At 39.9% G+C, this 14,650-nt stretch overlaps 1 protein-coding gene across 1 annotated transcript; it reads right to left on the bottom strand.

Annotated features, from left to right (window-relative positions):
* Nucleotides 1-616: 616 nt before the first annotated feature.
* On the bottom strand, nt 617-3,163 carry LOC102088996 (leukotriene B4 receptor 1). The gene has a single exon (XM_005507114.3). The coding sequence runs from the start codon at nt 2,888-2,890 to the stop codon at nt 1,880-1,882; it is 1,011 nt and encodes a 336-aa protein (XP_005507171.2). The 5' UTR covers nt 2,891-3,163; the 3' UTR covers nt 617-1,879.
* Between the last annotated feature and the right edge of the window lie 11,487 nt (nt 3,164-14,650).

Raw genomic sequence — 14,650 nt, 5'->3', positions numbered from 1 at the left:
AGAGAGATGATATATACAGATGGCTGGGGGTTTAACCCAATTCCTAATAAGATTGATGTAGCTATGCACAGGGCACACACTGATAGGGAAGTTCTCATCAGGCAGCGGCTGGGTCTCTACCCAAGCTGTGAGTTGTGAAATGCGTCACCCCTTGTGCCCTAGAACTCTGGTTCAGTTCCAGTGCTCATGTGCATATTATCTCTTCATCTGTTCCACGTTGTTGTTGAAGAGTGAGTGACTCCTATTTCAAGAACATATTGGGAAATACAGCTTCATTTTTTATGCAGTAGGTAACTAAAGTTGCTGCTTTTATTGTGAGATAACGCCACATTGCTATATGCAATAAACTAAGAGCAATTAAAGAGCCTTCAGTGGGGTGAAACAAGAGTGGTAGACGGGTGCAGTAAAGTCTAAGGGATTTCAGCTGCTGCTTATTCTTTGCTGTAAAAAAAGGCCTTGCTAAATTTTATTTGCTTTAATTTCAGTGGAGTCCCGTTAATGGGAAGCCCTCTGTGGTGGACAGTTTTCTCCTATTGAGAACTAAAATGACTTTTCATAACAAGCAGGAGTAACAAGTACATATGCAAAGTTTAGAGAAACATTCTTCCATTAACAGTTAAGGATTTTACTTGCCCGTGTTTATTTCAGTTACAAGCTAAATTAATACAACTCGAATACCCTTGGTTGTTACATAATCAGATTTTGAAAACCAAGTTCTAGTTAGTATTTCTAACTTCTTTGTAAAGATACGTAACACAGCTATTTAGCAGCTGTCCGGGACATTATGCTTCATAGTAATCAGTAGTAATCCTTAATCTTATTACAAACCATTGACTTAAAAATAAGAGCAAGCATACAAAATGTTAGGCACAAATGAAATTTAAAAAATAATTCAAAAGCAAATGCTTGGTGCCACGCAGCTTTTCCAAGGTGGTTTTGTACATATTCACAAACTGAAGTCCTTGCAAGTGCTAAGTTTACTGGTTTCTTATGGCAAAGTCCATCCTATTCTACTAGAGAATTAAAAATAACGCTTTTACTTGCAAGGTGAAGTTCTTATGACACGAGACATCTTGTACTGCTGCCGTAGTAGTTTTTACACATAAAACCGCGTATCAAGGATTTCTCCTTCCCTCCGAGCAGAAGCCGATCCAGTTCCCCCCACAATTTAACAGGTATCTTGGAAGCTCAGCTGAATCAAACTCTTTTTGAGGATACTCATATGTTTATTTAATATCTCAATAGTTTAATTGCCACTGAACTATGCGATGTATTTGATATCAAATACAGCATGATGTTAGTAAATGATCTTGACTCTGTAAACAACTCTTGTTACTTTCAAGCCTAAGTAAAGCAATGAATAAAAATAGGTTTATATTTTCCATCTACCCAGAGAGTTTTATGGGTCATTAATGTACTTTGAAACCGTCCTTACCCATATCAAGAATTTAAGTATGCCTTCTTAAAACTTGAGCATCCAGCAATTTTTTCTCAAGGAAACCTTAGTTTTACACTTTCAAAGCTTCTGTTTTCCACATGCAATCCTTTTCTGCTTACTGCACAGAGGATTTCCAGAACTCATGTATAATTTTAATGGAAAGTAAAAATGCTGTGTTCCTTACACTCTGAGCTTCCAGCCACGTTGCTGAGTTTCTCAGCACCAGAGAAACAGCGCTTGTCTTGTGATGTGGATACTAACTCAGGAGCTGAACCAGCTGCCAGTGCCCAATTCTTTTATAACACACAGAACAAACCCTAATAACTTTTACATGTCTCTAGCTTTACCCGAACTGCTTAGTAAACAAAACTGAGTATGAGAAGAAAGGACTACTGAAGGAATGACAGCGAATCACATTATTCACCAAGTCTATGTTCCTCGTTAGAGATTTTCTGTGCTTACTAAAGTATCTTCTTGTTTGGTTACAACCATACTTCTTTTCTTGTCCTCCTCTGTTACAGTCTGACTCATCTGTTCAAACAGCTTTGATATCTTGGCAAATCTCAGGTGATTCTGAAATCTCCGTGCAGCAAAAGCGTAAAGTAGAGGGTTAATACAGCTGCTGATGAATGCCAGTGCTCCAGAGATGTACACTCCTCTGTCTACAATTTCTTCCAGAGCCAAAGACATTTCCCTGTTAGAGAGTTCTATCTGAATTGAAATAATATCGAGGATGTTAAAGAGATGATGAGGGAACCAGCATAAAATGAATGCCACCACAATGCTGGCAACGAGCCGTTCCGATCGCTGCCTGGATTGGTAAGTCATTCTGCTTATTCTTCTTGCAACACACATGTAACAAGTGCAAATAATTAAAAAAGGGATTACAAAACCTGCAAGAGTCTCCAGCAAAAGATACGACAGTCTCTGTCTTTGCGAAGAGTAGTTGCGACACGTACATAGTAGTCCACCGTTCATTTTTTCTGTCTCTTGAAATGGAATGACAGAAATGCCGAAAGCAATAGACAGGAACCAAATGAGGAAAATGATTAAAGAAATCTTTTCTTTAGTTTTGTATCTTTGAATCGTGAAAGGGTAAAACACAGCCATTAACCGCTCCAAGCTCAGTGCTGTAATCAGAAATATACTAGCATACATGCTGCAGTAAATGATGAAAACCAGTATTTTGCAGAAGATTACTCCAAAAACCCATGAGTCAACAAAGGAGTAAATCCAGATCGGTAAAGTAATCAGTACAAGGACATCGGCAATGGCCAGGTTCAAGATCAGCAGGACGGAAGGAGATACTTGCTTCATTTTTGTACAAACAGTCCAGATGACAATGCAATTTCCAGGGGTCCCAATAATAAATGACAAGCTCAGTATCGTGCAGACTACTGACCTCATGATATTCCACATCGAGTGGATACTGCTGTCCTCAGCCTGACTCATGCTGGGAATTCTTCAGTTCTCAGTTGCCAATATCCTCAGTGCTTTGAATTCTGCTTTTATTCTGAAGGTGTTAGCGAACGACGGGAGAGAAAAGTTCTCTAACTGATATTCTGTAGTCTAATTTGGCATATGACTTCACATCCTAATGCTCGCTCTTAGAAACGGCTGACCACATACGGCAGTTCCTGTTGTTTAGGAAGTCAGTTCGCATTTTTGCGTACAAAGCAAAAATACAAATACAGGGTAGCGCCTGACCTTGGTTTTAGCTACCCATCACACTTCAGCAGACGCAGCATGTGGTGCTCCTTCAAGTGTCCTGTTTAGAGAAGCTTCCTACTTGGTTAATGATCTAATCAACAGCTATGGGGAGAAAGAAACCTTTGTGATTCTACCCTTGTTTGTATTAATAAATCCACATTTTATTTTATAAAAGGCAAAAAGATGGGTGGCAGCTGAATCACAAATGTGCATCATACGTTTGACATGAAACTGTGCCAGCAGTGGGCTAGGACTTCATCTCCTAGGACATTTGGTAGTCAATGCAGCATTCAAATCCTGTGGGAATCCCAAGTTCTTCACTATCTGGCCAAAGAATATGAAAATATTTTGTTATCCTGATGTCAAAGTATCTTATTGTGAAGTCCATTTCTAAAAAGTTAAAGGAGGAACTAAACCCGCAGCACCAACAGAAATGTTCAAGTCATAGAAGTGAAACTGAAAGGGTATTTTCCAAAAGAGAAGGTGCACAGAAAAGAGGACTTACGCATAGCTCATTCTCTAAAATTGAGGACTGCGATACAGACTATTTCCCTAAATGCAGAGGTAGAATTTTACAAACCTGGCAAATGTAGTGCATAACATTAATCTGAAAAGGATTGCAACACCACCCCCCCAAATCAGCTTAGTTGGTTTTGATCTCCTAAGAGTATAATGAGATCAAAAGCAAATCCAGAATAACTCTACTGAAGTCAAGTATATATCTTCAAATTAAAATCTGTATTACACAAATAGTAATTTGGATTTAATCAGATACATTATTCCAGTTCTTTTTATTTTTAAGTACATTTAAAACAGACTGGGTAGTGGGAAAACCCGAATCAATTGTTTGTGTTCTAAAGGGAGTTTCTGAAAACCACTTGTAAAACACACTAATGAAGGGAAGTGCTGGGCGATGTCTCTTCTTCTAATAAAGTCACCTTTACACACATAATTATTTCCCCAGAAGTAACTTTGGAAAGTCTCTATTTATTGCCAGTGGCATATCTATATTGAACTAAGCAGCAGATTTTTATTTATCAGAAAAAGATATGCCCGGGACCTCTTGCTTCCTGACGCTACAGGGACAGGCAGGTTCTTTTAGGTGAAGTCTGAATTTAGATTATGATTACTGTAGCACATGCAGAATATTAAGAATTTGACCTGATCTGCAGAGGGCCCAGGTGCCTAAAAGCCTGGATAACTAAAGCCTCTACATAGTAAGAAAGCTATACCGATTGCTAGAACTTCTGCTTCAGTGAAAGCTATGATGATTGCTAAAATCTGTGTAACAACAGCTGCTAGAAATTGTAGATAACAATAAACTATTGCTGATAGTCAAAATTCTTATGTTATAACAAAGGTCCAATTGTAACTACAACCTTGTGGCCAGTCTGCATTCTACCAAGGATCCCCAAATGAACTTGCATGTTCTTGGGTAAAAATCCCTGTAAGATTTCCCTCTTTAAAACTTTACTTTTGGTGGCAAAGAGCAGTTGTGTGTACAATTATTGACTGGTATCAGTATTAGTTCTAATCTAGCGGTGTACGGATCTGGTTGAACCTCTGAGGCATCTGTCCTTTTCTTTTTCAGAGCGTTTCTCCACTTCAGCCAAAGTTTGCTTGCCAGATGGCCTCGGCCTCTGGATCTATCTCTCACTTAAACAAGAAAACAAATGAATCTCAGAATTGCAGCAACAGCCTGGGATTTCTGTTTCAAAAAAGATGCCAGGCAGGTGTTGAAATGCTAAGGCTTCCTGAGTGAGACTCTGAAGACAGGCTATTAGACTTAATATCATAGTTATTAGTTAACATTAGCTACGGACCACATTTCTGAAAAGCTCCATTGTGCGAATGGCAGGATGTGCGGTTCCAGCTAAATAGCCTTAGACAGGTTATATAGAACTATGTGTTTTATGAGTGTAAGGAGTGATAGCCCAGGCCAGTGAGAATGATATCTCAGGCTGGAAAACCGCCCCCGTATGTGTGCTGTGTGAATGCTGGGCCTGGGCGTGTGAATAACCGGGTCGAACGCTGCCCACAAGATACGCGTGGGAACGTGGCTGTAAACAGTCACAACATGAGCGTGGTGTGTTTGGGATAACATTTTTTTAAAAAACACCCCGTCTAACCGCTTGGTCCAGCCCTGTATCTGTAACCCTATTAACTGAGAACTGTTAATAACAATCAGCTCAGCCCGGCTCTGCTTTCGCTGCCAACAAGAACTTTGTGTTTGTGTCTCCGTGTCTGTATGCATCGTTCCTCATCGCTGCACTCCATGGTACTCTCGGATCACTATGAAAACTTCAGACTGATCGTAAGATGCCTTTAACGTTCTCTAAAAGCATCCAACTGTTATTTGCCACTAGTAGTACACAAACTTTATGGAAAATTTAACAAATATTTCCATGAACAAGGGGAGCAGCGTAGTTCAACAACATGCTAAACACAACAGTGGCTAAACAACTCACTATCTTACTCATTCTAGTGACCAAATGTGGGTAGGACTTCTAATGTATGAACATACAGTTGGACTTCTGACCTCATGGCACTGAAATTAGGCTGCATTTCCTTGCTAAAAAAAAAAAAGCCTAAATCTGTGAATTTTTTATGCGCATGCATATTATACATAGGAAGCAATTCAGTCATAGAATCATGGAATCATTTTGGTAGGAAGAGACCCTTAAGATTATCGAGCCCAACCATTAACACAGGAAACTTTCTGTTAAGTCTATTATCTTTAGATTGGCAAGTAATTTCTGAAAGCTTTCCAAGCTCAAGAATTCTGTGCTTCTGCTAAGAATCATTTTGAATAGAATCTGCTTTGGCTTAAATATCAGGGAAATGTTTCATTCATCCTTCAAATTCTTGATTTTGATTTGTACGCATGCATGAGCTTCCCTCTGGTGGATGGTCTGTAATTTACAATACCACCGAGCATTTTCAGACAGAACCCCAGAATGTCAGGGGTTGGAGGGACCTGGAAAACTCACCCAGTGCAATCCCCCCATGGAGCAGGAACACCCAGATGAGGTTACACAGGAAGGTGTCCAGGCGGGTTGGAATGTCTGCACAGAAGGAGACTCCACAACCCCCTGGGCAGCCTGGGCCAGGCTCTGCCACCCTCACCATGAAGTTTCTTCTCAAATTTAAATGGAACCTCTTGTGCTTCTTTATCACCAGGGAAAATAACTTAGTGGAAAGCTACCCTGGGATCGGTTCCAGAAAGTAACAAACGATGTGTACTTTGCACTGTAAATGGAAAGTTTCAATATTCTCTGCTGTGTGCATTGTTGTTAATAAGTCTTCCGATAATATCACAAAATGATACCCTTACCCAGCTCAGTAGCAAATAACAATAGTTTTATACGACTGGCCAGAGAAAAACTTCCTGTTTGTTATGTTCAGGGAAGACTTCTTTAGAACTTGTGATAGGAGGAGTGTTTACAAGGCACTTGCTGTACGTGCATCAATGCATGCTTACAAATTGGTACCTTCTTACCCTAACAGAATGATCACAGACTATCAGAACACATTTCCAGCAGTTGTGAAACCATTCAAGCATATGGTGAAATATTTTCCTTGTACAACCAGACATACCAGGTTTGTAAGCGTAGAGGTGCTGATTAAGATAGTGGAGAACTATGTTTATAATTCTGGCTATAAACAAGAATAGGAACTACAATTATGCAGAGACTATGGAAAAACTTAAATCTGTTTTCTCAACATTATTATGAATGTATATAGTTTTAATTTCCTATTATTCATAGTACTTGCTTTCAAACAGGAAACGTATAGATCTGCTACACTTTAAGGTGAGTCTTCAGCCTGATCTGAATCAGCTGTCACTAAGTTGCTATTTGTGTGTACACAAACTGTTGTTAGCCAAAATCCTTATCTACAGAAGCATATCTGGCACTACAATTGCTACTGGGTAAATCAAATACATTGTTTACACACTCTTCCTTTTGAGTAATAAATTACTGATGACAAATACTTCTTGGATGATTTGCTGCCAAAAGTTACTCAACCTTTTATTTATTGTTTAGCTAAACCTACTGCCATTCCTATCTTGTTTGCTGGGATTGCATGTAAATATTATATTACTACAGGATCAATGTCTCTTCTTGTTATTCAGGAGTGTAATGAAAGAAAGTCTTCAGCACTTCACCTCTATCAAAAAACCCCAAACGCATACTTTGCTGTGCATGTGCTGCAGCACCAGGTGCTAGCTGCTGTTCTGCGTGGAAACCAGGCAGACACTATTTCCTATAGTGAACTCTTGTGTAAAAGGATCCGTCCATGTAACTACGTTTTTCCAACACAGGGCGGCACTGGGGAACCGTCTATTGTGAATCTGGGTAAGACTGAGGCCATGGACTGTAGCCTTTCTCTACCCATGGGGCACAGCATTCAAGACTGAGACCCATAGAACTGATCCTTCTGCATATGAAGGTTTGATGATTGTCACTTAAATTTCAATATTGTTTCTAATTTATTGATAATTTTATAGATAAAAATCACGTCTTTTCTGTCTTGCAGATTATGTTATTTTCTAAATACTCATATTTCTAGTTAGTTCTGTCTTGATATACGTCCATTTCCAATGTTACATTCTGCTGTAACTAACACAATAAGGGAAGCTCTGCAACAAAAATAACTTGGAATCTGATTTAATCTTCCCTGCCTTTGAAGCAACAAAGTTTGGCAAGTTTGGCAATGATACCAACAACTGTTTCTTCAGTGTAGTTTCCATTAGTGTGTTCTTGTAGCCTCTTTGCAAAGTGGGTCAAGTTGCCATCTTTCATGCAACAACCCACCCCAGCAGATTTGAGCAGCGTCCACGTCTTATTTAATTCCTTTAACACACAAGCACTGAGCCACTAGCTTGGGCCCCAGTGTGACACGAAATCTTGGGTTTGTGCCTTACATCAGGAGGCTGGTTAATTGTGCAGAAAGTGGAAAGCCTGTACTAATTCTACGAGGAATACAAGGATTTTCTCCTGCTCTGTAGCAGCCACCATAAGTGTGTTAGCTAAAGAAATTCATAGAGGAATGCTATTCCCACAGTCCCTTAGTAATCAGCGTACCTGGTATGTTGTTCTGTGTAGCCAGAGAAGCTAGCACGTTGTATCGTGCTGCTCTTCAGAATGATCTTGTCCAAGCATTCTTTACTTGAAACAAAAGTAGCCAGGATTGGTTCTGAGATGTCACACACAGCTACAGTACCAGCGATTTATTAAACATACGTAAAATATATTGTATGGAAAAAGTGTAAGAGATGCAATCTCGAGGCACAGATAATTTTCTGTAATTCTGTAATGTGATCATCTGCTTCTGTAACATTTTTGTTTAATATTAGAAATGGCTGTGAATAATAACTTCTCCATTAAAAGAAGTATGTGTTCACTGGCAGAAAGTCCTAGTAACATTTTCTTAGTTAAAAAAATCTAATTATTTATGGATTTTAATAAAATGTAAGGCTAATAGACTATGAAGTGATCTTATCTCATATTATTCTTCCATTTGACTTTTGAGCCTAATAACATGATCTGGGTTCAGGTATGCTTATTTCTTACGGTCTGGTGTTGAGTCAGACAAAAAGTCCTTTTAGCCCAGTATCTTATCTCTAATGGCACAAAAAGCAAGTGCCTAGGGAAGAATACTAGAACAAGTCGCATGTGACTATAATTGCCCCACATGTTCTCTGGCATTTAACCAAGTACAGCTGAGGAGTTTCCTGAGCCAGGTATGGTTTCTGTGTGTTTAATAAAGCTTTGTGGACATTTGCTCTGTAGACTTCAAGTCTACCCTTGAACTCACGTAAACTTTTAGCACTGCAGTTTTGATACATGCTGTGTGAAGAACCACCTCCTTTTGTTTGTTTGCTGGTCTCTTGTGAGTTTCATCTGGCTCCCCACAGCTCATATGCTGGAAGAAACAGTGAATAGCTGATCCCTGTTCATCCTTTCCATAGTCCTTATTTGATTAAACCCCACGTGTCAGTCCTTTCTTATTTCCAGACTGAAGAGTTCTTGCAGACATGGTCAGTCACTGTATAGAAAACACCATCCCTGTTGCCTTCCTCCCTTCTGTTCTTTTACATTCTCTTTGAGACGAATGAAGAGACTAGTTCTGAAGTTCAAGAGCTCAAGTAAACTGCAGTGTGCTGCACAGGGAGAATGAAAGAAACCAAGTTACATGGCAGTCTAAGATCCCTCAGCTCAAGTCTGTTTGCTTCACCCTTCTAGGGTGTAAAAAGGAGGATAGCTTGGCTGTCTATACTTAAGGACATTTTTGACAGTAGTTGATTTTTTTGAAAATGAGAGAATAGTTTTCATTCAAACCACAGAATAATTAGCTGTTTTGGTTTTTTCCTCAATGGCAGTCTGTGCTCTAGCATTTAGAAGACTTTGTTCCAAAGGTCATTGTGTCATTTTTCCTTCACTTTTTCCAGATGCTCCACAATCACAGAAATCCTCATGTGATGCAGTTACCCTACTATCGTTAAACCACAGGTTGTCCTCTGGCTGCTAGAGCTTTGTATCCCTGTTTGCTCCGTGTCACGTTCTCCGCTCAGACCATTAAAAGTCAATAATATGCCATCAGTTGTTACTGTATGAAAGGCTGTTTTACTTGCGTGTTATTTTTTCTTGGTAGCTTTGTGTCTTGTTATGCCTGTGTGGGAAGCATTTAGTCTTCAGTGGCATTGAATGGTACCTAATCCCTCTTCTTGCCTTACACAGCAAATGTGTGACTATTTTTTCCACGATTGCTGTTTTCCTGTCTTCTGAGTTGCTACGTATTAACCGAGTTGTGTGGTATCTGACCACAGCACTACCGAAACCATTGCTAAAGCTCTGCTGCCTTGGTTCCCCTCAGTGTTAGCTGGGTGTACTTCATGGCGGTATAGCAAAATGTTTGCACAACCTGTACTGCTATGTGCAACATATCCTGATACAGGGTGCTGGGTTTGGGCACATTTTGAGGTCTGTTACTGAGTGAAAAATAGAATACATGGTAGGGGAAATGTGGAGGGGTTTTGATAGATAAAGATTTGTTGCTGAATTAGTCAGGCTCAAAGGAATCCCAAGGCCGCTTCGAGAAGCTGAGAACAGAATCTGCTGTGAGAAAGAGGGGCATTCCTCAATCACCGGGGTCCTGGTGTGGTGTGAATCATCGGACGTATCATCAGTGAGACTCCAGCGCATGGACAGCCCACGATACTCCTTTAGCGAATCCATGCTTGGAGCGTGGCCGCGTGATTAGAATATAGTTGCATATATAAGGAGACTTGTTTCTGTAATAAATGGCTTTTGCGTGATTCACGTTGAATCGGAATGTTTGCTGAGTCCTTTATCGCTCCAACAGGGAAACGTGGCCAGAGCTCTTGCTAGACACCGCTGCTGAGCACCAGCTGATCAAATTATGAGGGGGCCCCCTAATAACAAATCACAGATCCAGTCACAAGCTTCATCCAAGTTCTAGTTCTCTGATTCAGATTTTGAATCTACAGTTCAGGAGGTTCGGTAGGTTATTGTTTATCATCATGTAAAACTATCTTCTATACAAGGTTATATGATACCAAGAAGACAACTCCAAAGCATATAAAACCAGAAGTTTAAATAGCACTTAAATTTTGAAATTCGTTAGCCTTTCCATTTTATGAGAGAATAGTGGTCTCCTCTAAGCACAACAGAAAAAATCAGTACTGTCTAGCAGCTTGCCAAGACAAGGAAATAGCCAATAAAACAGAGCAGGATAGAAGCGTTGAGAGAACTGCTTTCTCCAGCTAATCGAGGCATCTTTGCAGCCCACAAACACAGCAAAACTGTTGTCACAAGTTCGGTTTGGGTGAGGTCCAAGTAGAAGAGTTGAAATTGCCTCGTAATGGTATATCCTTTACCAGGAAATCATGAGACCAGTTTATCTGCCGCATGAAAGCTCATCTATTTCTTGCTTTCAGCAGAAAATGTCTTTTTCTGCCACATGATAGCAGTACTCATTTTCTACCACTTTGGCTTGTAATCTGAGCAGCTCCACTTCCAGCTGCCGAACACTGATAGACAAATGATTTTCACCATACCATGAGAAAACTCTTGAGAGAGTTATTCTAGCCACATATTGGCTGTGTAGCATGGCAGCAATATTTAAAGCATAAAGTACTACGTCCAGGCAGTCTTTGGCAAGCTTCCCCATTCTAACAAGTGCACAAATGTCTTTAAAACATCATTTTGCGTTTTAAAACATGACAGGTTAGTTCACTGCCCCCTGTTCAACGTGCCCTTCGCTCAGCGTTAATCCTAGAAATGGGTTAAATGAAATGGTAGAATTTTATTAGAATTGTCATTTTGTATTCTCCTTGTATTATTTGCCCAATAGAACTACCAGAATAACTGTCCTAATCGAAGTTTTATTCTAGCTATGATTTCAACAAAAGAATTAGAATAATGACCTTCAGAAGTCACTTCCAACCTTAATTTTCCTATATTTTTGCACTGACATGTCTGCCAGGGCCTGACACAACACTACTCACGATGCTGCCGATTAAACCATTTTTCCATGAGGAACCGCTCCCAGCTGTCTGTGTCCCTCAGCCTGGAAGGGAACTACGGCCTTACAGGAATCACCAAGCAATACTTTTTAATTTAAGGTGGCCAAAGGATGGGATAGGGTGTGTCCGTGCACAATTCAGATGCATTTGTAGGCTATCTCTTTCTTTGGCAAGTGATATCAGCCGAAGAGCAGATCAGGCACTTATTTTTACATGCACCAACAGCCAAAACTCAGATCTGAACAAGTAATTTTGTTAGTTTGTTTTATTGATAATAAAGAAACATGGGTAAACATGGGGTCTTTTTATTTGGTTTCCTACTCAGATCTATTTTTTTCATATGTTAATTCGTATTTAAAGGATAGAAATTAAGTGGATGGTCTATGTACATTGCATCTCCACATCTCAGCAGACTGTTTGTTTTATAGATGCATCTTTTAGTGGGATTGCATACATGTTTCAGATCCAAAGAGCCATAATTACGAAATGAAGAAAAAAAAATTGCATACCCCTTAAACGCAGTTACATTCTCATCAGTTCATTTTCTAATACACCCACCAAAGAGGAACTACTCTCAGGCTGTTTCTTATAGGCTGAAGTGAAGTCTCTCAACAGCCACGATCAGAGTCAGATGTTTTTCCATCGTTTGGTGTTTGAAAAATTCAGCACTGAAAATGAGTGAGTGAAACCTTAACGAGACTAGATAATGACCAACAATCCCCTGGATAAATAACTAAATGACTGACACCAGTTTCAGTTCTCCTGGATACACTGTCTCCAGAGTGGACTCACTTTTGTCAGTAGCCAGCTGGATCTAGCAGCGGCAGCGCTGTGCCCTCCCAGCAGTAACTCCGCGCTAGCACATTTCCTAAGCCCCGTATTTCTCACAACGTGGCCGGCACCCTGCCCAGCTGGGATACCACACCAGGTGTCACACTGGATGAAATGGCTTATTCAACAGATGAATAGTAGTCTCCCTGCCTTTTCATTATATGTGGGCTAGAATCCTGAAACGCTGCTGTTTTGACTCATGCCAGATGACAAGATTTCTCTTGCTTTCCTTGACAAGTATGTCACTGTGCCTTTGCCACTCTTACAGTCTTGTAAAATGTGTTAGCCTTACAATAACAGCATGCTGAATTCTGTTTTCAATCTCAACCTTCTCTTCACCTGAAAAAGTATCTTGTCTGCAGATCAAAAGCACCTTGTTAGCTTTCTGCCTTAGAGGGTGCAAACAGTTTCTCTGCACTGCAAAAAACGTCAGGTTCTACCACGCACGCAATGTGCTGGGAAGTTGTTGTAATTTATGGGAACTTGTGCAAGACATAAGCTGTCCCTGAGGGTTCAACCTACTCAGTTTTCATCACAACATGCATTACATTTTCAACTGCTTTCCTCATATATTCATCCTACACAAAATTCTATCTCTCCTTTCCATCTTCCTGTGGTCCATTCTATTACTTTTATTTTTAAATTCTAATATTTTGCCTAGCTTCAGTTCCAAAATTTCTCACTGGTCCAACCCAGAGCACCAGCTCTGAGTAAATCTTACATAAAACTCACAACACCTTAAGTCCCAGCATTCTTGCTAAGAATTTCTTACTCCCAGATTCTAAGAAAATTATCTTTGACTGAGTAGGAATTCTGCAATTTGTCTTGTTAGTCACTAGATCCTCACAATTTGCTATGAAGGTTTATGGTTTATGGTTGGACGGTTTACAAGGACAAATTGATTTGCTCTAGCAAAACAAGAGCCAAAAGGTCATATGATCTCTATTATACAGCTTAAAGGTTTGCAGATAGGAGAGATGACAGGATCTGGTAACCTTGGCAAATGGTGAGCTCTGATGTTCTAGGTTGATACTCATGTAAACCTGCATTTCTGTACTCTCACTATCCACCTACTCGCTTCCCTTCTTTCTGGCTCTGTCCTGCACTGTAACCAAATTTAGCGTGAAGGAGACTGAGGAACCAGCCTCAAGGCTTGTTTACTGTCCTAATGCTAGTAAGCAGCAGCCTGGGGAACAATGTGGAAGTGAATGTGCAGTGCTGAGGAAACGAGGAGAAGGGAAAGTGTCTGTGCAGCCCCGGTTCACATGCACGTCACATTGTGTTCTGGGACAATGCTGCTGCACTTATATGCAAGTACAGCTAGACTTTAACAAGCGTTCAACAAGTGCAGTGATTTTCTAAAGAGTCTGTGAACCTGCCCAACAGTGGATTTAAAAAACCAAAGTCTTTGCTAAAGATAAGAACTCAATGCCCTCTTCAGGCAGTCCAGAGGCGGAACTCTCCTCTGTCTAACTTAACAAAACTGGGCTATAAATGGAACTGAATGCCTGCTACATTTATGGAATCTTCTAAATGTAAAGTTTTACTCTGAAGAAATGTTGTTACAGAACCCAGTATTGCTATTTAAAAAGAAAAAACTCAGCTCTTAGGAAAAACACATGTTCAGGACTGGCCACCTTTCAGGTCAGCTGCAACGTGTAAGTATTATTACAGGCCACTCACAACTACACTAAAACCAAAATACATTGTACAGTATGACTGGCTTCAACTGGGCCTCAAACCACTCTTGAGAAGACATTAAATTTGCTTTTTGCCTCCTGAGTTGAGTTTTAAGGGCTATTTGTTTAAAAAAAACCATAACAATAATCTTGATCTGTAGACACTGAAGAATAATCATATTGCTGTTGTACGATTTTACTAGTGCTGCTTTTTCAAAATAAAGCTGCGGCTGATATAGGAAAACTTAAGAGGGTAAATCTGTTTTGTCAAGGAGCACTGGAAGTCTTTGTGTTACAGAAAGAAGAACTATTCAGAGGAAAAAAAAGCCCAGGTTCTTTTAAAAAAGTCTGTATTCTCTAATGAAGTTCAAAAATGAGCAAGTGTGCTGTTCTGAATGTGAACTTTATGTAATCGGACTGCTTGTGGCAAACTAAACCAAA

This window comes from Columba livia, chromosome 13 (assembly GCF_036013475.1).
Source record: "Columba livia isolate bColLiv1 breed racing homer chromosome 13, bColLiv1.pat.W.v2, whole genome shotgun sequence".
Taxonomy (NCBI): Eukaryota; Metazoa; Chordata; class Aves; order Columbiformes; family Columbidae; genus Columba; species Columba livia.
The sequence above is the reverse complement of the archived record's forward strand: the minus strand, read 5'-3'. Positions and strand labels throughout refer to the sequence as shown.

Bases quoted from the DNA above. Each gene is read 5' to 3' on its own strand.
- LOC102088996 (XM_005507114.3), bottom strand. From the start codon at position 2,890: ATGAGTCAGGCTGAGGACAGCAGTATCCACTCGATGTGGAATATCATG.